This window comes from Hyperolius riggenbachi, chromosome 6, assembly GCF_040937935.1.
Source record: "Hyperolius riggenbachi isolate aHypRig1 chromosome 6, aHypRig1.pri, whole genome shotgun sequence".
NCBI lineage: Eukaryota > Metazoa > Chordata > Amphibia > Anura > Hyperoliidae > Hyperolius > Hyperolius riggenbachi.
In genome coordinates, this window is record NC_090651.1 from 239,302,644 (window position 1) to 239,322,709 (window position 20,066).

The 20,066-nt window shown below is 43.4% G+C and overlaps 1 protein-coding gene and 1 non-coding gene across 2 annotated transcripts in view; both read right to left on the reverse strand.

The window, feature by feature from the left end:
- Positions 1-1,927: 1,927 nt before the first annotated feature.
- LOC137522141 (olfactory receptor class A-like protein 4) overlaps positions 1,928-20,066 on the reverse strand; it is a 146,872-nt gene continuing 128,733 nt past the window's right edge. The window contains exon 2 of the mRNA XM_068242172.1: positions 1,928-2,959. Within this exon, the coding sequence (XP_068098273.1) occupies positions 1,928-2,959 (1,032 nt within the window). The remainder of the gene's footprint in view (positions 2,960-20,066) is intronic.
- On the reverse strand, positions 15,194-15,304 carry LOC137523155 (U6 spliceosomal RNA). Its single transcript, XR_011022517.1, has one exon. It is a non-coding gene; the product is annotated as a U6 spliceosomal RNA (small nuclear RNA).

A 20,066-nucleotide genomic window follows, 5' to 3' on the forward strand; every position in this document is an offset into this window, starting at 1 on the left:
AGTTAGTATGTTCTCACCATGTTTGTGTGAGTCACCTCTAGGAACTCCAGTTTCCTTACACATAACAAATAGGTACAGATAATGTAAATGGTTTGCCCCCAAAAAACTAGCCTTTAGACTATGATGGACCTACTGGGCCTGATCCAATTCAGTTTTAATCTTAATTTTCTCCTAGGTGATATTTTCATATCTTATAAATAAAATGCCCCTTAAGCAACCAGCAAGCAAGAAAATAGAACCATTTTGACAGTACTTTTTCATCTACTTTTTGGTACTTTTTTAATTGCAGAGTCCTGAAAAGTTATTTTGGACAGAATATGAAACATTTTTACTAGGAGAAAAAGTAGGAGAAAAAGTGAATTGAATCGGGTCCACTGTATTACTATGGATGTGATTGGACTGTTAACCCTCTGAGGGAAGTTAGTATCAAGACCATATGCTCCGTAAGGGCTGAGACACACCAGAAAAGCTCCACAAACGCTAGAGGTTTCAAAAGCTCTTCCCAATGTAATGCTATGGGTTTTGTTTTTTACAAAACCTCATCGCTCCAGTGTGCACAGACACATAGGATAACATTAGCAGGAAGTTTCCAAAACTCAAAACGCTCATAAAAACTCCTCTGGTGTGCACCAGGCCTAAATCACTGTAAGTGATTTTAGAGCAACTTACATACAAAATAAATAATAATCTTTTTTAAAAAATCCCTTCATTATCAGACACCCAACTGGGCCAGGGGGTATTCAAAAAGCTCACATGCTTACCAGCTGTTAGGAAGTGGATTTGTGATGGGATAGAATTTGACACCCACCTTGAAAGGCTCCTCCTCTCCCGCACCATTGCTGACAGACATGGGGTACTGGTAACTGCAACTGAGGGAGACCTGATCATAATCTCACATTGCCTTTTAGGTTTTACTTACTTCTGCTAATTATGTTTGAGCACCTGCTAAGTTACAGAATGCTATTAAACTACAGTATATCTTGCCTAAGTTCAGAAGGCTTGTGGTGACTGCAAGTACCCATGTTAGTCCTCATATCAGTATTTGTGCACTTTGGGAGACACTCCTTCCTGAGCATACTCTGTATGGGTGAGTGTCTCCATCCCAGTCATATGCTATGCAGTACTCCCGGGCTGGAAAGAAGACAAAGCCCACTTGTATGGTGTGTGCATAGGGTCCATGTGGCTCCTGGGCATAAGGTTTTTCACAAGCACCAGAAGCACAGTATTGGAGCATTTGGCCACTTTAAATAACCCAACAAGTAGGCAACATAGTTCAGGAAAGGGTTTATTACCTTTAAATTATACATCAAACAAATACACATGCATTAGTCCTGGTAATACAATAAATATAAGTGACCTAAATATGAACTTTGAAAACGTATAGATGTGTAACCCGTATTATCCTTCTTCATGGTAACATTGTTAGAGTTAAAGAGAACCCGAGGTGTGTTTAAAGAATGTTATCTGCATACAGAGGCTGGATCTGCCTATACAGCCCAGCCTTTGTTGCTATCCCAAACCCCACTAAGGTCCCCCTGCACTCTGCAATCCCTCATAAATCACAGCCGTGCTGTGAGGCTGTGTTTACATCTGTAGTGTCTGTCTCAGCTGCTCCCCCGCCTCCTGCATAGCTCCGGTCCCTGCCCCCGTCTCTTCCCTCCAATCAGCAGGGAGGGAAGGGATGCAGGCGGGGACTGGAGTTCTGCAGGAGGCGGGGAGAGCAGCAGACTGACACTATAGAGATAAACACAGCCAGCTCTGACAAGCTGTTTGTCAGCAGCGTGGCTGTGATTTATGAGGGATTGCAGAGTGCAGGGGGACCTTAGGGGGGTTTGTGATAGCAACAGAGGCTGGGCTGTATAGGCAGATCCAGCCTCTGTATGCAGATGATATTCTTCAAACCCACCTCAGGTTCTCTTTAAAAGAGTTATTCAAACTTGGAAGTTGTCACAGTGGTTTTAGGCAGAGTTAACCGAGGCTTAAAGTGTTTACATATGAGGTTAATCAGTCTCATACGCAGCTTGGTGTGCCCAATCAACAACACTAGAGGACTGAACCCCATAAAGATGTAGGCACCCAAATTTGCAGAGGGCAGCAGAAATGGAGGAGAAGTCCCTTTGGTAAAGTTGTAGAAATTCACAGCCACCACATTCGTTCCCCAGCAGATGACAAACAACACAACCAAAACTGTGATCACCAAGGATGCTCTTTTCTCAGAAGCCACACGATTGATAGATTTCTGGGCAGCTATAGTCCTTGAATGCCGGTGTAAACTGCACAGAGTTCCTAGATTGGTGCTCACCATAAGAATGACAGGGATAATTTCATGAATGACCAATGATATGGTGACAAAGATTAGGTTTCCATTAATGAATGGGAAGGTCCACACACAGTCCAGCACAGCTCTGGTACTGGTGCTTATTAACTGCACTGAAAAGGTGGAATTTGGCGCTCCCCGTGCTGCATATATTAGTGCCGGAATACAATACAAACTGTTGAAGGTCCAAATCGCAGCTAGAATTTTGGTGGTGGTCCAGAAAGTGTTTATCTTCCGTTTTAAGAAATGATTCCTGATGCTAATATAATGGAAGACACTAACAGAAAACGTACCCCAGACACTCATAGACCTCAAGACAGTCCACATAAACATGAAGATTCTGCACCAAAATGTGGAGAAGAGAAAGTCAATGCCCATTTGGAAAGTGACAACGATGATGTTGCGAAAGACAGATAACAAAAGGTGAATGACTGTAAGATTTGCAAGCAGTATATCAGAGGCTGGCATATTTTTGTTCTCCACAGCACTGGTGATCACAGTAAGAAGAACTAGCGAGTTGCCCACAATTCCTAAAACCACTAAGACTATGTAGACAGCAATATCTAGTGGAATAGTTGACATTTCAGTTTGCGGTTTTATGGTGGGAAAGACATCACAATATCCTGTGAGATCATGAGCAACCTGAGAAAACACAGTTTTGAAAAAAGGATTAAAGAACAACATGAATAGATTTCCTACAATGCATATTTTTTTTAATAATTTGGCTAAGCTATTTCCATGCAATATTGTCACCTAAAGCATTACAGGGATTAGTCCACCATAAAGTACCCTTTTTCAGTGGTTGAAATACCTTGAGAATGCCTATGTCAAAATCTTTGTTGACTTTCATTCATGCCTTATGTGTTCATTATGAGGAGTAGAACATTTAGTTATATTTTAATCGTTATTGTGAAGCATACCACTATAGAAGGGACCGCTCACACCACATTAAGGGTCGGAGCACCCAAAACTCCAAGGTCTGAGGGATCAGAAATAAGATTGTTGGAAACCATAGAATAGAGGTCTTTCTGCTGGAGTCGACAAGACACATAAAAAGTCAACCATTCATGCAACCTTCTGTACTCCAACTACATTACAGTTTAGGTAGACTTGCCTGTTAAAAATTGTCTTATAATAACTGTACTGTATTAACTGTGAATTAACCTTTGAAAATTGTCTTATATTAACTGTAGTTAAAACACTGCAAGATTATCTTAATTCACAAACAGAAATTGTGATTGTGTAACCAAAATTCCTTAATTAAAAGTAAGATCATCAAAAATGTACAAAACAGTCACAAGACCGCCTACAGGTCAGTAAAGCACAGAATATGAGAACATATGACAAAAAGAAGAAAAACCCACATCAAACATACATAACATTGCACAACAGTCTTACGCAAAACTAAGGCCATCAGACACTATCATAATAACAGAGCTAGAAAACATAACACTCAAAAATCTGCAGTATCCTAATGGTATCCTAATTGCACCCATCAAGGGGGAGAATGCCCCTTACTAATCCAGTAGAATAAAACGTGTAGATAGCTATCTAGATTATAAATTAGAAGTCGGCCCAGGCCCTTCAACCTTGTGTCATTGTGAAGGAAAGGAATCTGCAGCAATGGCCAGGGTTTTAAATGTATCACTTGCTGCAAAAATCAAACCATGCGGCCCAGGTGACTACTGTATGTACTGTTCATATTTATTTTCTCTTAGAGGATAAGTTCTTCCATTGTAGCTGGTACAGCTGCCTCTGTTTATACATGGTTTGATAGACAAAAAGGAACTTTTAGTCTATTAAACCATGTAAAAACAGAGGGAGGGTTAGGTGACTTCCACAGAGCTGCGATACAAGTGTTAGCCACATGCAGCATATGGCAGGGCAATGAAAACTTATAGTGATTTGTAGTACCTGGTTTTAAATGCTTGATTAACGCTTCCACTTGTTTCCAAAATCCCACTGTCTTGAGGCAAAGCCACTAGATGTGGAGTATATCACCTGTATTACAGCTCCAGCAATTATTTGGGGTGGAATTAGACATTTGGCGCAATAGTGTAGGTGTCTTATACTAGCAAGAGATCAATTTAAAATTGCTCTCTTGGGTAGACACATTGACCAAGCTATTGTGGACTAAAGTGCATGCCTTGGACCACTCTTCATCTGTGAATGGTCTATTGAGAAGCACTTCCCACTGGCCTTAAAGAGGAAGGATGGCTTTTGTATCCTATCCAGGAGATCTTTATATAATTTGGAAAGAATATGTCTTTGGCTTTGCAGTGTTTTTTGCGAACATGATTGTTCAAAATCTGTGCAGTGCCTTGAGATGTCCCCTTTACTCACTAGGCGCTGAATGCAACTTCTCATTTGCAAATAAGGCCATAATGGAATCTGAAATTCCTCTATAGTGTTAAACTCTGACAGATGATGTATACTGCCATTGGCCACCAGATCCTTCAGGAGCAAATGCTCAGACCTAGCAAAAAACCTCAAAAATCAGTATGGTCGCCCAGAGAGAAGTCTTTATTGAATCTCAGAGAAGTGAAATGGCCAGGGTAGAAAGAGATTTGGGTCTCTTCTTTACAGATAAGTTTGAAACCTTTCAGCGTAGCCCCAATAAGAAAGCATGTCATGTCTTCTGTCTTTGGGCCCGTAATCAAGAGATTCTATGGCTGCCATTTAACACTCTGTCTATAGATTGGTCTCCTCTAGCGTCACCTAATCCATAGAATCTAATTGCAATTCCAGCCTGTGATTCTAACACTCTGTCCATAGATTGGTCTCATCTAGCCTCACCTAATCCATAGAATCTAAATTGCAATTCCAATCTGTGATTCTACATAGAATTGCAGTTTGATAGTAGCGCCACAGATCAGGCAGCCCCCCCCCCCCCCCCTCCTATCCTTAAGCCTATCCTTAGGGTACATCAGCTTAGAACTCTTTATTCTGGCACGTGTATTCAAAAATACTATTTTATGAATATTTATGCTGACATATAGGATCTACTCAGAAACTCTAAAAAATATAAATGCCATCTACCAATATATGGAAATGATTCTGTTCATAGTTCAAGAACATCTTTACTTTCATTTCATACTCCTGGTCATTTGGAAAGGGGAACTTACCTGTAATCAGTATAACAAATCCTTATCACAGAGTCCAACACTTGAGTTTACCTAACATCATCTGTGTGACTATTTCCTATTCAGGAGCACCAAGTCTGATGATGAATCTTGTTTGCAGCCCATTTAACCTGCGCATCAGAAGCTTAGCAACTGGATAACTATTTCTTCAGAGATAGTTACTAATGCTGGAACCACAGAGAATTTTAAATTTCCTTTTCTGAGGCTTAACAACACCTGGGAATTACCTCAGTTCATATTCTTCACACATCTGCGTTTATTTTAAGGTGGTTGTGGTGACAGGAAAGCAAAAAATTAATTCAGGTGATTTGTCTCGGTAATGCCGATTGCTGATAAGACAGATCAACTAGTTTCCTGCATAGCATAACATGCACACAATTTTAATATTTATTTCAGGACCTTTGAAACTAATAGTCTACATACAGCAGTCAGACAGCTACAGTGCACACTCATGCCCCCTTATCACCCCCATGGAAGTCACTAGCCTCCCTGGAAACTGTGAGTTTATGGCGCGGGCAGGTCCACCAAGTATAGTATTGCGGACAGCCACCCGCCCGCACAGCTTTCGTTGCCGCCCGTCCTCCTTCTCTTTTCTGTGCACTGGCTGGTGATGTCACTCCGTCACCAGCCTGTGCTCATAGGTGGCTGTGGCGTGAAAATCAGGAACTAGAGTGCCGCACACTGAGGGGGAAGATGGGGAGAAGAGAGCCAGCCAGGCTTGGAGCATGATGGATAGGCTGTGGTAGAGAGTTACAAAGGAGAGCTGACTGTAAGATAACTCTCACTGATAAGTACAGGTAGTCCCCGACTTATGAGCATCCGACATACTAACAACCTGCCAATACGAATGCCCGCGGATCAACCAAAATTGATGTCACAAAGTTGGGGACTACCTCTTCTGGGCCCCTATCCCCCCTCAGCCCTGTTCCTTTAGCAGAGTGGTGCAGTGGAGCCACGGCATGTCCCACCTGTTCGATAGGAGCCAGTGGTGGTCAGGGACTTCCTCTCTCCCTTCACTATTCTCCTAATGCTGGCTTCTCTTACATCACAAAGCCATCACTAGGGGAACAGTGAAGGGAGAGAAGATGATGCTGATCGCTGCAGGCTCCCATGGACCAGGTGAGACACACACTGCTGCTATTCTGCAACAGGTACGGGGCTGGAGGAAAGCAGGAAGCATGGGGCATAAGATGCACAGCTGCACACAAGGCACAGTGGGACATGAAATGCACAGGGGAACATAGTAGGCACAAGGGGGTATAAGGAGGCACTAGGTAGACATAAGGAGGCACAAGGTAGACATAAGGAGGCACAAGGGGGGGAGAGAGGACACAGAGGGGGACACTCAAGTAACAGGGGAACAGTGGTGACACTGGAGAAGGCACAGTGTTCAGGCTTAAGAAGATTCAGGTTCCTTCAACCACGTCCCTTTCTCTTTCATTAACCGGGGACTTCCTGTAGTTAGAGACTGTTAAATACCTGTGTGGCTGAGAAAAACATATCTGCATCCAGGAAACAGATAACAAGTTCAGTACTTCAAGATTTGTCTGTATGGGAGCTGAATTACATAAAAAATACGCTCATGTAGCTAACTCAGAACCGATAGATTTTAATCTTTCAATAAAAAATAAGAATATGAGATTCCGGGAAGTCCCATTAAAGGTGGCCACACACCATACAATTTTTTAAATATCTGTTCAATTTAAGAATTGCAATACATTTTTCTAACTGATTGTAACATTTTAAAAATTATGACCAATGTACCACACACGTATGTTCAATTTTTCCCCAATTATGATAAAAATAATTGGAAACTCTGAGAAAATTGCTAGGGTATGTGTATTAATAAATGGACAATCCAACACACACCATACAATCTTTAGAAAGATTGAAGAAAAATATCTGGCATTCTGGATCGATTAAAATCGAAGAAAACGAGAAATCCGATCGGATTTTTCAGTCGAACGAGAGATCCGATCGTTTTTATCGAATTAACGTAAAATCGGATTATTTTATTGTATCGTGTGTGGCCACCTTTAGGATTCGGACTATAAATACAATTGCTTATCTCATGAGTTTATTTTCAATTCAAGTTTGCTTTAACATTTCACACTGTCACACATACCTGATTATCTATTTATCTGGCAATTTAAATTTTTGCCTAGAGTTCATCATCAACTTGAGTTTCGTTTTTTAACCCTTTCCTATCCTTTTCCTATCCTGGTGTTTTCCACTTCAGCTCCAATGCCAGACATAGTCCGACAAGGATAAATCTGGCTGCCGGACCTTCAGTGCTGGGGTGGTGGGTTATTGTGGGATGGGGGATTGTTGAATATACTTGTTATAGGGGGTAATGGTGGCCACCCTTGTTAGAAGATGGGGGAATATTATGGCTGCACTTGTTTTATCATACTGAGGTTGGCTTTACAGTAGTTATTTTTCATTGCGGTGTGATGCCATGCTCCTGCCGCAACACAAAAAACTACAATCATATGACCCTATGGCAGACTGTGCGGCCACAGTCATATGTATAGTGCCGCCCCCGCTCAGTGCCGTATCCCCTGCTGGGCAGGAAGTACGTCACCAGCATTCCTGATGGTCTACACATGCGTGCCACAATGCACCGTTGTTTACACTACCTGCTTCCCGCATAGACTTCAATTACCACAAGCACTGTATCTTAAGCGAGGTGCTTGCGGTAATGCGCTGCAGGCTGGGCATCAGGATTGAGATGGGATGAAAACATCCGTCGCAATGGGTCACAGTAAGTGTAAAAGGCCGCATTGACTTGCATTGCTGTTGCGTTACCTTGCGGTAAAACTAGGTAACACAACGCACACTTGCAATGTAAGCGTAAAAGGGGCCTGAGTGTAACTAATGCATACATTGCTGCTAGATGTAATTTTTTGCAATGAACAGGATATGGTCATTTCTATTAAGAATGAAAGAAAAAAAAGCATTGCCATAAAAAGATGCACAGTGATGGACCAAAGTTCACAGCAAAGCAATGACCATATTACGCATTAAAACCCAAGCATTAACACAACACATCTATGTAAACTGGTTCTAAAGATATAAAGAGCACCTGAAGCTGCTCACTTATAATAGTAAATGTTATAAATGGCAGTAGAAACAGAAATAAAAAAATAATTTTACTTACCTGCTCATCCTTGAAGCCTTGCTGAACCAGCCCTCCAGCTCAGTGGGGGTGGGGTTTCAGCAACTTTACTAGATTACGGGCGAGCGGGTGAGTATGATTATTATTTTTTTTATTTCCGATTCTACTGTCCTATATGATGTTAAAGAATTTGCTATTATTAGTGAGCACAATTCAGGCGCTCTTTAATGTAAACTGGGACAAAAATTGTATGTATCTTAAATAGTAAATCCAGTATGTGTCTATAGACAATATTTGAGCTGCAGATTTCCTTGCTGTGTTTTCCAATAATCAGAGTGTTTTGCTTCCTTGCATTAGTTTAAGGAAAGCAAGTCTAATGATGCCTCATTTATGGTCCACATAAATCTCAGGAGGCTCTCACAACTTCCTCATCAGAAAGCATGTCAACACCAATAATTGTCAGCATTAAGCCATTTTCCACTGAACGGCTGTAGGAATCCTGTAGGAATGATCCTTGTAATGGAAATGAATGGTAGATGAATGGTAGAATTTCATTATTCTAATATTAGGGTGTTCTGCTAACATCAAAGGTGTACTTCTCACATGACAGGTGAACTCCTCACTAGAGCTGGCCCGAACCATTCGCTAGCAAGCAGTATCCAGAGAAGATCAGCTATTCGCACTTGCCAAAAGAGGCGTGCATTTGCCACTATTCAACCCGCCCCCATACATCCTCATTCAGCTAAACTTTGACTCCTTACATCACAGTCAGCAGGCACATGGCAGCCAATCAGCCTGCACTCCCTCACAGACCCGCCCACCCCCTATAAAAATGCTTCAGCGCCTGCCATGTTCCAGTCTGTCTTCGGCTGAATTAGAGAGAGGTAAGGACATAGCTTGCTGCAGATAGGAAAAGCAGGCTTGTTTATTTTTAACCTTGCTGGCTATTGCTGTTAAATCATCCCAAACAGCCCTTCTGAGGGCTACTTCATCCTTCTGCTGTTTTTTGTGTGTGTGTTTGCGACACTCCACAGCCCACAGCCACCTACCATTGTGCCCAGTGCCCACTGCAAGCACAATAATTCTCCAGGGCCTCCGTTATTATCACTAAGTTGTGTTTGAACTGTTGCAGCATATTCTCAGTGCACAGACAGAGCACACTGGCACTTAGCCACACCGGTGCCCACTTCTAGTGATATCTAATTGTGTGCCACATAAAAGCACAAGCACAGTTTTACCCCTAGTGCTCCAGGGCCTCTGTTATTATAACTAATTTGTGTTTGAACTGTTGCAGCATATTCTCCATGTGTGTCTGACAGTGCACAGACAGAGCCCAATGACACTGAGCCACTCCTGTGCCCACTTCTAGTGATACCTAATTGTGTGCTACATAAAAGCACAAGCACAGTTTTTCTACTACTGCTGCTGCAGGGACTCTGACTCCTCCAGGGACTCTGTACTCCTTACATGACAGGTGTACTCCTCACATGCTTGCATCTATTCTCCCCTCTAATCACACCCTGATCACCTATCAATCACCCCGTCACCCCCTGTCACTGCTACCCATCAGATCAGACCCTAATCTGCGCCTTGCGGGCACACAAACACCCGCCCACATCCTCAGATCGACCTCAGACCCTCCCTGATCACCTCGCCAGTGCATTGCTTGCATCTATTCTCCCCTCTAATCACACCCTGGTCACCTATCAATCACCCCGTCACCCCCTGTCACTGCTACCCATCAGATCAGACCCTAATCTGTCCCTTGCGGGCACCCAAACACCCACCCACACCCTCAGATCGCCCTCAGACCCCCCCCCCCCCCCCCCCGATCACCTCCCCAGTGCATTATTTACATCTGTTCTCCCCTCTAATCACCCACTGATCACCCATCAATCACCCATAAATCACCCCCTGTCACCACCTGTCACTGCTACCCATCAGATCAGACCCTAATCTGCCCCTTGCAGGCACCCAATTACCTGCCCACACCCTCAGATCACACTCAGACCCCTCTGATCACCTCCCCAGTGCATTGCTTGCATCTATTCCCCCTCTAATCACACCCTGAGACACCCATCAATCACCTCCTGTCACCACCTGTCACCCCCTAGCACACCTATCCATCAGATCAGGCCCTAATCTGCCCCCTGCAGGCTTCTGATCACCCGGCCAAACCCCCACCCGCCCCACCGCAGTGACAGATTTTTTTTTCTGATCCCTGCTGGTCTCTACGACTTAATTGTGGCTGAGACCAACCGTTATGCCACACAATACGCAACCGCCAATCCAAGAAGCTACCATGCCCAGCCTTTTCGGTGGAAACCACTCCAAGTTTCCGAACTTAACATTTTTTGGGGCCTTCTCCTTAACATGGGTCTAGTCATAAAGAATGTATTGCGGTCTTATTGGTCTACACACCCAATACATCACATGCCCATGTTCTCTGCTGCCATGTCCAGGTCAAGATTTGAGAACATCCTGCTCTTCCTGCATTTCAGTGCCAATACAAACACAGACAAACACAGAACATTTATATCGCGCTTTTCTCCTGGCGGATTCAAAGTGCCAGAGCTGCAGCCACTGGGACTCGCTCTATAGGCAGTAGCAGTGTTAGGGAGTCTTGCCCAAGGTCTCCTACTGAATAGGTGCTGGCTTACTGAACAGGCAGAGCCATAATTCAAACCCAGGTCTCCTGTGTCAGAGGCAGAGCCCTTAACCATTACACTATCTAGGAGGCTACCCTGCTTATGACCTGTTCCACAAAATTTGCCCCCTCATAGACCACCTGTCATCAAAATTTGCAGATGCTTATACCCCTGAACAGTCATTTTGAGGCATTTGGTTTCCAGACTACTCCTAAGGGTTTTGGGCCCCTAAAATGCCAGGGCAGTATAGGAACCCCACAAGTGACCCCATTTTAGAAAGAAGACACCCCAAGGTATTCCGTTAGGTGTATGATGAGTTCATAGAAGATTTTATTTTTGTCACAAGTTAGTGGAAAATGACACTTTGTGAAAAAAAAAATAAGCACCCCTGTAAAGCCTAAAGGTGCTCATAGGACTTTGGGCCCCTTAGCGCACCTAGGCTGCAAAAAAGTGTCACACATAAATGACACTTTGTGAAAAAAAACAAGCACCCCTGTAAAGCCTAAAGGTGCTCATAGGACTTTGGGCCCCTTAGCGCACCTAGGCTGCAAAAAAGTGTCACACATGTGGTATCACCGTACTCAGGAGAAGTAGTATAATCTGTTTTGGGGTATATTTTTTCACATACCCATGCTGGGTGGGAGAAATATCTCTGTAAATAGACAATTGTGTGTAAAAAAAATCTCATTTAAAGAAATATTTCTCCCACCCAGCATGGGTATGTGTAAAAATACACCCCAAAACACATTATACTATTTCTCCTGAGTACGGCAATACCACATGTGTGACACTTTTTTGCAGCCTAGGTGCGCTAAGGGGCCCAAAGTCCTATGAGCACCTTTAGGCTTTACAGGGGTGCTTACAATTTAGCACCCCCCAAAATGCCAGGACAGTAAGCACACCCCACAAATGACCCCATTTTGAAAAGTAGACACCCCAAAGTATTCAGAGAGGAGCATGGTGAGTCCGTGGCAGATTTAATTTTTTTTGTCACAAGTTAGCAGAAATGGAAACTTTTTTTATCTATTTTTGTGGTCACAAAGTGTCATTTTCCGCTAACTTGTGACAAAAAATAAAATCTTCTATGAACTCGTCATGCCTCTTAGTGAATACTTTGCGATGTCTTCTTACCAAAATGGGGTCATTTGGGGGGTATTTATACTATCCTGGAATTTTAGCACCTCATGAAACATGACAGGTGCTCAGAAAAGTCAGAGATGCTTCAAAATGAGAACATTCACTTTTTGCACCATAGTTTGTAAACGCTATAACTTTTACCAAAACCAATAAATATACACTTATTGGATTTTTTTTTTTTATCAAAGACATGTAGCAGAATACATTTGGACAAAAATGTATATAGAAATTTTACTTTATTTGAAAAATGTCAGCACAGAAAGTTCATGTCTTTTTTGACGAATATAATAAAAACTAAAAATCACAGCAGCAATCAAATAGCACCAAAAGAAAGCTGTATTAGTGACAAGAAAAGGAGGTAAAATTCATTTAGGTGGTAGGTTGTATGACCGAGCAATAAAGTGTGAAAGCTGCAGTGGTCTGAATGGAAAAAAAGTGTCTGGTCCTTAAAGAGAACCTGTGCTGAGTAAAAATATTTAAAATAAACACATGAGGTAACTTCAAATGAACATTACAGAGTTACCTTGCCATCAGTTCCTCTCAGAAGCTCACCATTTTCTTCTGACAATAATCCCTTCCAGTTCTGACAATATTTTGTCAGATCTGAAATATATCAGTTGCTGTCAATAAAATATCAGTTGCTGTCAGTTATAGCTGAGAGGAAAACTGATGTACCAGGTAATGTCCATGTTTCCCTATGGCTCAAGTGGGCAATGTTACAGTTTAACTGTGTGCTGACCAGAAAGCTGTTATGGGTAATAGCCATTTTCAAAATGGAGGACGGAAAATTCCCTTGATCACAGTGGACAAACAGGACGCAGGAGAGGAGAAAGACACTGAGGAGTAGACTACATGGAAGGTAAGTATGACTTGTGTATGCTTATTTTGACTTTTAATTTTCAGTACAGGTTTTCTTTAAGGGGTTTTAAGACTGCAGTCCTTAAGTGGTTAAAAGTGTTGCATTGCATGGTAATTTAGGTGCCAGATAGTTCTGATAGTAGAATATTGGTAATATTACTAGTAATCTGCTATCTACTATCATCCATAGTAGAATATCAGAAGTAGTGGTGCTCCTAAAAGGTCAATTACGATTACGTGAAATTTCACATATTTTTCGCAATTACGCATTGCGTAATTACTTTACCTACAACATATGACGTTTGTGAATCACTATTATGCCTGTATTTACACAATTATGCCTAATTTGAATTCAATATGTAAAATATTTGCATCTATTCGCCAGTGTACTAATCAGTAGTGTTACCATTATTATACTATCAGCATATCTTATACTATATATCACCTACCACTTGAATCTATCGATCCATTTTTGCCTACATCTTGGCACCCACTGCACCTTGGCAGTGTTGGCACCTAATGAACCTACACAGCCACAGAACCTATGTACCCACAGGACTAAGCACCCGCTGCACCTTAGCACCAGATCAACTTAGCATTCAATGCTGTTTAGCATCCACAGGAATTTGGCACTAAATGCAACAAGGCTCACACTACAACTTGACACCCGCAGCTACTTGGCACCCAATTATATAGCACCTTTTACTTGTACGTGACCCACTGCTTATCACCCAGTATCTTCTACTTTTCAGCCCCCTTTCTATGACTGCTTGTCTCCTACAACCCTTGACCAACTATCTGTTTCTAGAATCTACCAATCACTGTTTCCCTACCACTAGATACTACTGATCTCTATCAGCCTGCCAATAGCCTGTAACGATTACTACCTACTTGTCACCATAATCACTATCATTACCAACTGCCTCTAGAATCTACAACCAATCCATTCCTGTCCACCACTGTAATCTCACATCATATATCATTTAAAGCCGCATCTACACGCGTAGATGCGGCCGCGATGCTCCTTATCAATCGAGCCGCTGATGCGGCTCGATTGATAAGATCCGACAGGACGGATTTTGCTTCCGCCGATTCCCTGCTCGCTCTCCGCTAGGGGACAATGGCAGGGAATCAAGCGGAAGATAAGCGGCGCGGCGCGGGGACGAGCGGGAATCGAGCGGGTATTGATGCCGGCGCACGCGCGGCGAGCGGGGACGCGGCGGGCACGCGGAAGAGGCGATGCGGAGGCTAATCGAGCCGCCGGATCGCTGCAATGTCCCATCGTGTAGATGGGGCTAAAAGCCTGCCATTGCAATCTGCCAGTCAATATTTTCCTATCACTAGAATGTACTGATCACTACCTGCCTTCCACTAGAAACTACCTATGCACTGTGTGTGACCCACTAGAGCGCTTTTAGCTGCACTTTGGAGTCACCGGCGATTGCCTGTTATTGCAAATATCTTGACATCTTTGAAATTCTTCTGTCATGCATGCTAAGTAACAATACCATGTATTGTCAGTGTTTTGGTTTCTATTTTATATGGAATGCTTCATGAATATAAAGTAAAAGAAACAGGAGCGCTCCTCTGGTGCATTAACTTTTTTAATTTGGATAGTCACGCATAATAGTTGCACTTACAGTTTGTAGATAAAAACAAGCGCTTCTATGGCCTGCCAGCCCTCTCCTTTCTCCTGTGCTTGGCCGGAGCTGCAGGAGCGATGTTACAGCGGAGCGGGGAGCGAGGTGCGGTGGGCGGGGCCTGGTCGCGCCGGAGCCATCGGACGTCACTACGCGTTCCCGGCGTTAACCACGCCTTCATCAGGACTATTATGCGTGACTATCCATATTAAAAAAGTTAATGCACCAGAGGAGTGCTCCTGATTCTTTTACTTTTTGCACAGGATTACTGGCACCACCCAGAACCTGGAGCAGCACCTGAAGGCATTAAAGATCATCCCAGGCAGCGCAGGAAAAAGTTCTAGTGTCTGCTTCATGAATATGCTTGTCATCTTTGCCCAGAGGCCATGCTAATCTTCTCCATATCGTTCCAATATTATTATATGTGCTGCTGAAGCAAGCGCATCAGCGTTTTTTTCCATTTGAAATTCTACAATTTTCATCTTAATGTGTGACACTGTGGAATGAAAAGCAGTAAGGCTTGGGGACCAGAGAATCTAGCAGATTAATGCAGTGACTACAGCATGCAATCTAGGTTCATGCATTTGCTTTCAACCAGTTGTGGCCACACCCACTGCAGCTAGGAGTCCCGCCCATCTAACCCTGACTTTTCTTTCAAATATTTTATTGAACAGAGTTGCATACATGTGGTCAAAATATATAAGTGAAAATAACATAATGAATAAAATTGCTTATTTTTTTACAATATTCATTCATAAATTATTTAGACATTGTTTGCCCATTGTAAAATCTTTTCTCTCCCTGATTTGCATTCTGATATTTATCACACTGAAGTCTCCCCCCCAAAAAAGTTTTTACTTCAGTATCTTCATTAGCACTAATGTCCTACCTGAAACGCTGCATCCCCATGGCTGAAATCGCTATTAATCACCCCAAAATCCCTGGGGGAGATTTGGGCAGCGCTTCCTTGTAGAGGCAGTGCTTTATTTATTTATTATTTATTTATTTATTGTATTTATAAAGCGCCAACATATTACATAGCGCTTTGGGCAGTAGCTCTGCCTCTACTCCATTAATCCGCGTTGATCGCCGCCTCCTCCCACCCCTCTCAGTCTTCTTTACTGAGAGGGGTGGGGAGAGGTAGCGATCAGCGCTGATTGACGCACATGGAGGCAGAGCTACAGACCAAAGCTCTGCCTCCCCAGGCAGCAAAATCCATCACCAGGAAAGTCACAGATTTTTCCCCCGGGAGTTAGGGTGGGTTAATAGCGATTTCAGCCACGGGGATGCAGCGTTTTAGGTAGAGCATTAGTGCCTGAAGTAAAAACTGGGTTTTTGGAGGTCTCAGAGTCTCTGGCAGGTGATCTGTGTGGAATGTTCGTTACTGAGCGTTCTATGCACAGAGGGAAATATTAGTTGCTTGGCTGTTTGGAAAAAGCTGTTATTTCTCACAATGCAATGAGGTTCACAGACAGCAAACAGTCAGGACCATGGTCATGACATCACACTGTGGGAGGGTTTTCACCACAATATCAGCCATAGAGATCCCCCTGATGATCTATTCAAGAAAAGGTAAATAATTCTTGTGGTAAAGGGGCTATCAGCTACTGACTGGGATGAAGTTCAATCCTTAGTTAAAGTTCCTTTTAACTTTTTTTATGCTGATTACGATTACAAATGTTTTGTGTTGTTGCATGCTTGTTGTATACTACAATAAACAATTAAAAAAAGTTCCTTTTAAAGAGAATCTGTACTGTGAAAACCTTACATAAATAAAAGTACCAGCCTGTTTGTAGTCTTCTCCTAGCCCCCTCTGTGACATTTTCATTGCTCCTGCTGCTTTCTTGGTGATAAAATCACTGTTTTATTCATTGTTTTTGTAAACAATGAAGATGGCCACCAAACAGGAAATACATGATCAGAGCAGGTGCCCGTTAGCAGAGGCTCCTCCCAAACGTGACTTGACTGCTGTAATATTACTCCCACTTGTTGCCTTGGCTGCTTGTCTGGGCTTTGAACTGATCTTTCTGCACTCACAGCTGTCCACAAGGTCACAGACAGGCTGGCTGTGAGCAGAGACGCTGGCTGTGACTCATACACACAGCACACACACAGAGCCTGCAGGGGGGGTGTGCATAACTTCTCCCTATCACAGCACATTCCTCTCTGGGCTGACAAGGCTCGACAAAGGAAAGAAGATTAGATATAATAAAGAGACAGTGCAACTAGAAAAGGCTGCAGTAATCCAGACCACATTAGAACAGGTATAGGAACTTATAGGATAGAAGAAATAAGGCTGAACATTTTGTTACAGTCTATTTAAAGAGAATCTGTATTGTTAAAATCGCACAAAAGTAAACATACCAGTGCGTTAGGGGACATCTCCTATTACCCTCTGACACAATTTCGCATTAAAAGTGGTTAAAAACAGTTTTAAAAAGTTTGTTTATAAACAAACAAAATGGCCACCAAAACAGGAAGTCGGTTGATGTACAGTATGTCCACACATAGAAAATACATCCATACACAAGCAGGCTGTATACAGTCTTCCTTTTGAATCTCAAGAGATCATTTGTGTGTTTCTTTCCCCCTGTTCTCATGCACTGAAGTTTCAGGCTGCTTGTTTCTTCCTGCAAACAGCTTTGCCCTTGTCTGTAATTCTTCAGTATGTGAAAGCCCAGCCAGCTCAGAGGACGATTTATCCAGCTTGTAAAAGATAAGAGAGTAGAGAGAAGCTGCTCTAATCCTAAATAACACACAGGCAGTGTGCATAGAGGGGCCTGGAAGGGGGAGTTCATAGCAGAACCACAACACTGAAGAACTTGGCAGCCTTCCAGACACAGGCCGACAAGTCTGACAGGGGAAAGATACATTGATTTATTACAGTGATAGTATAAAGTGCTGCAGTAAGCCAGAACACATTAGAATAGCTTTTTGAACTTGTAAGATGATAAAAAACAGGATGCAATTTTTGTTACGGAGTCTCTTTAAGGATCCTAGCAACACTCCTGTCAATCTTTCTAGCTCTTGTACAGGGCAAAGTACTTATGTTATGTTATTATTTTATCTTATAGCCAATCATTTTTACTAATTAAAAAGTTATTGCCATGTATTACTAGCATACTGTGTATGAATGTGTGGGGTGGTGGTGGTGAATGATAAGGGGGTTACTCAGGTGTATTGTCTGGGGCACCCAGGAGGTCAGAAACAGCCGTGCGCACAAGGAAAATTCATCAATTCTGGTATTCAGTAAAGACAGGCAGTCCCTTAAGATTAATTACTTGTGACTCTGAAATCAGCAGATTTACTTTTCTTCCAGAGATATGCTGAGCTGGCTGTATTCTGTGCAGTCAAGCACACCTTGAGCCCTCACATCCATTAATATCTATTTAAAATACATAGGTCGACAACTTGAAGGTTGGGTGAAGGATCAGGTCAATGTTGTTTGTTGCAGATTTTTTTCTTCAGCAAACTGATAAAATCATGTAATAATCTATGAATAAATTCATAAAAACACACGTTACACATATGGACATTAGAATGTGATCAATGAAAACGTACAATCCAATTATGCAATCACCCATCAAGCACTTACTTTTTTCCAGTGGTCAGGAAGGAGGGGGATGCTGGTAGTTTGTGGAAGGAATGCTGCTTCAGTGGGGGATCCAGTCTCCATCTCCTCACAATAGAGCAAGGAGATGGCATCAGCAATGGGGGGAGGGGTAATGGTTGGGGGGGGGGGGGTTTGCAGCGCCATTGAACATGCCAGTGTCAGGGGGTTTTAATGTAAATAGTAAGCATATTAGTCGAGGGTACAGTGATTGATCCTAATAGCCCTAGACATTCATATAAGCAAGGCCGGTTCTAGCTACAATGGGGCCCTGGGTCAAGAGGCCCCTCTGACACCCACCCCTGGCAACATTCCCCCCCCCCTCCTCCACTGTGTCCCAAATCAAATGAGAAGGAGACTTAGGGGGGCAAACAGTGCTTAGGGGCTTTGTAGCAACTGTCCAGGTTGCCCCTATGGTAGTGCTGGCCCCCTCCCCCCAGTATTATAGCCATATGCACCTGTAATGACCCCCCCCCCATTATTATAGCCATATCTGCCCCTAATGACCACTCCTCCCTAAGTATGATAGCCATATGTGCTCCTAACGACCCCCCCCCCTCCCCCAAGTACGATAGCCATATATGCCCCTAATGACCACCCCTCCCTCCAATATGATCATCAAATGTACCCCTAATGTCCATCCCTCCCTCCACTATGATAGCCATATGTGCCCCTAGTATCCCTCCTCCCCCATTATGATAGCCATATGGGTGAGCCCCTTATGTATCCCCTCACTATGATAGCTATTTGGGCCCTTGTGTCCCCCTCCCCACTGTGACTGCCATATGGGCTCCTTATGTCACCCCTTCTCTCACTATGATAGCTATATGGGCCCCTTGCATCTCCCTTCCATTCACTATGATAGCCAATTATATGTGCCCCTACTGTCTCCCCCTGCACTAACGAACACCCCTCCCCCCCGTATGTGCGGTCCCCCCCCCCTCCCTCCCGCCGCGTTATGGAGCTGATGGGAGACCTGCAGCAGCAGCCAGCACACACAAACCTGCGCTACGAGTTCTAAGTAGGTCCATTGGTCTCCACTGTAGTGCCGCTGTTCTCCACTTCCTGCTTGTTACATCGGGCACTAGAGCCCAAACGCAGAAGCAGGAAGTGGAGAACAGCTGCACTACAGAGGAGACCTACGGACCTGCTTGGAACTCCTAGCGCAGGTCTGTGTGCTGGCTGCTGCTGCAGGTCTCCCATTAGCTCCATAACGCGGTGGGAGGGAGGGGGGGGGGGGGCGCGCGCACACGGGGGGCCTCTGTCTTGGAGGATACACATTTTAGGGGGAAGAGGAGGACACTTTGGCACTTAATGCCGCTGGGGCCCTAGGGCAGTTGCCCTTTTTGCCCATATGGAAGCGCCGGCCCTGCATATAAGGCTAAAAGGATCCATCGCTCCAACTGATCCTGCCCTAGTTAGGTCAAATCAGCCTTGTCAATGTGTGCAGCTTATGTTAAATTTTAATCTACAATAAAGGTTATGTTTTAGCTATAGTCCTTATAGGGTTAGCCCTGTTGAGTATTTATGCATTAGAAATTGTGATTGTGAGGTCCGCAGCCTTAGAGGATGCTGAGATGTGGGCTGGAGCGCAT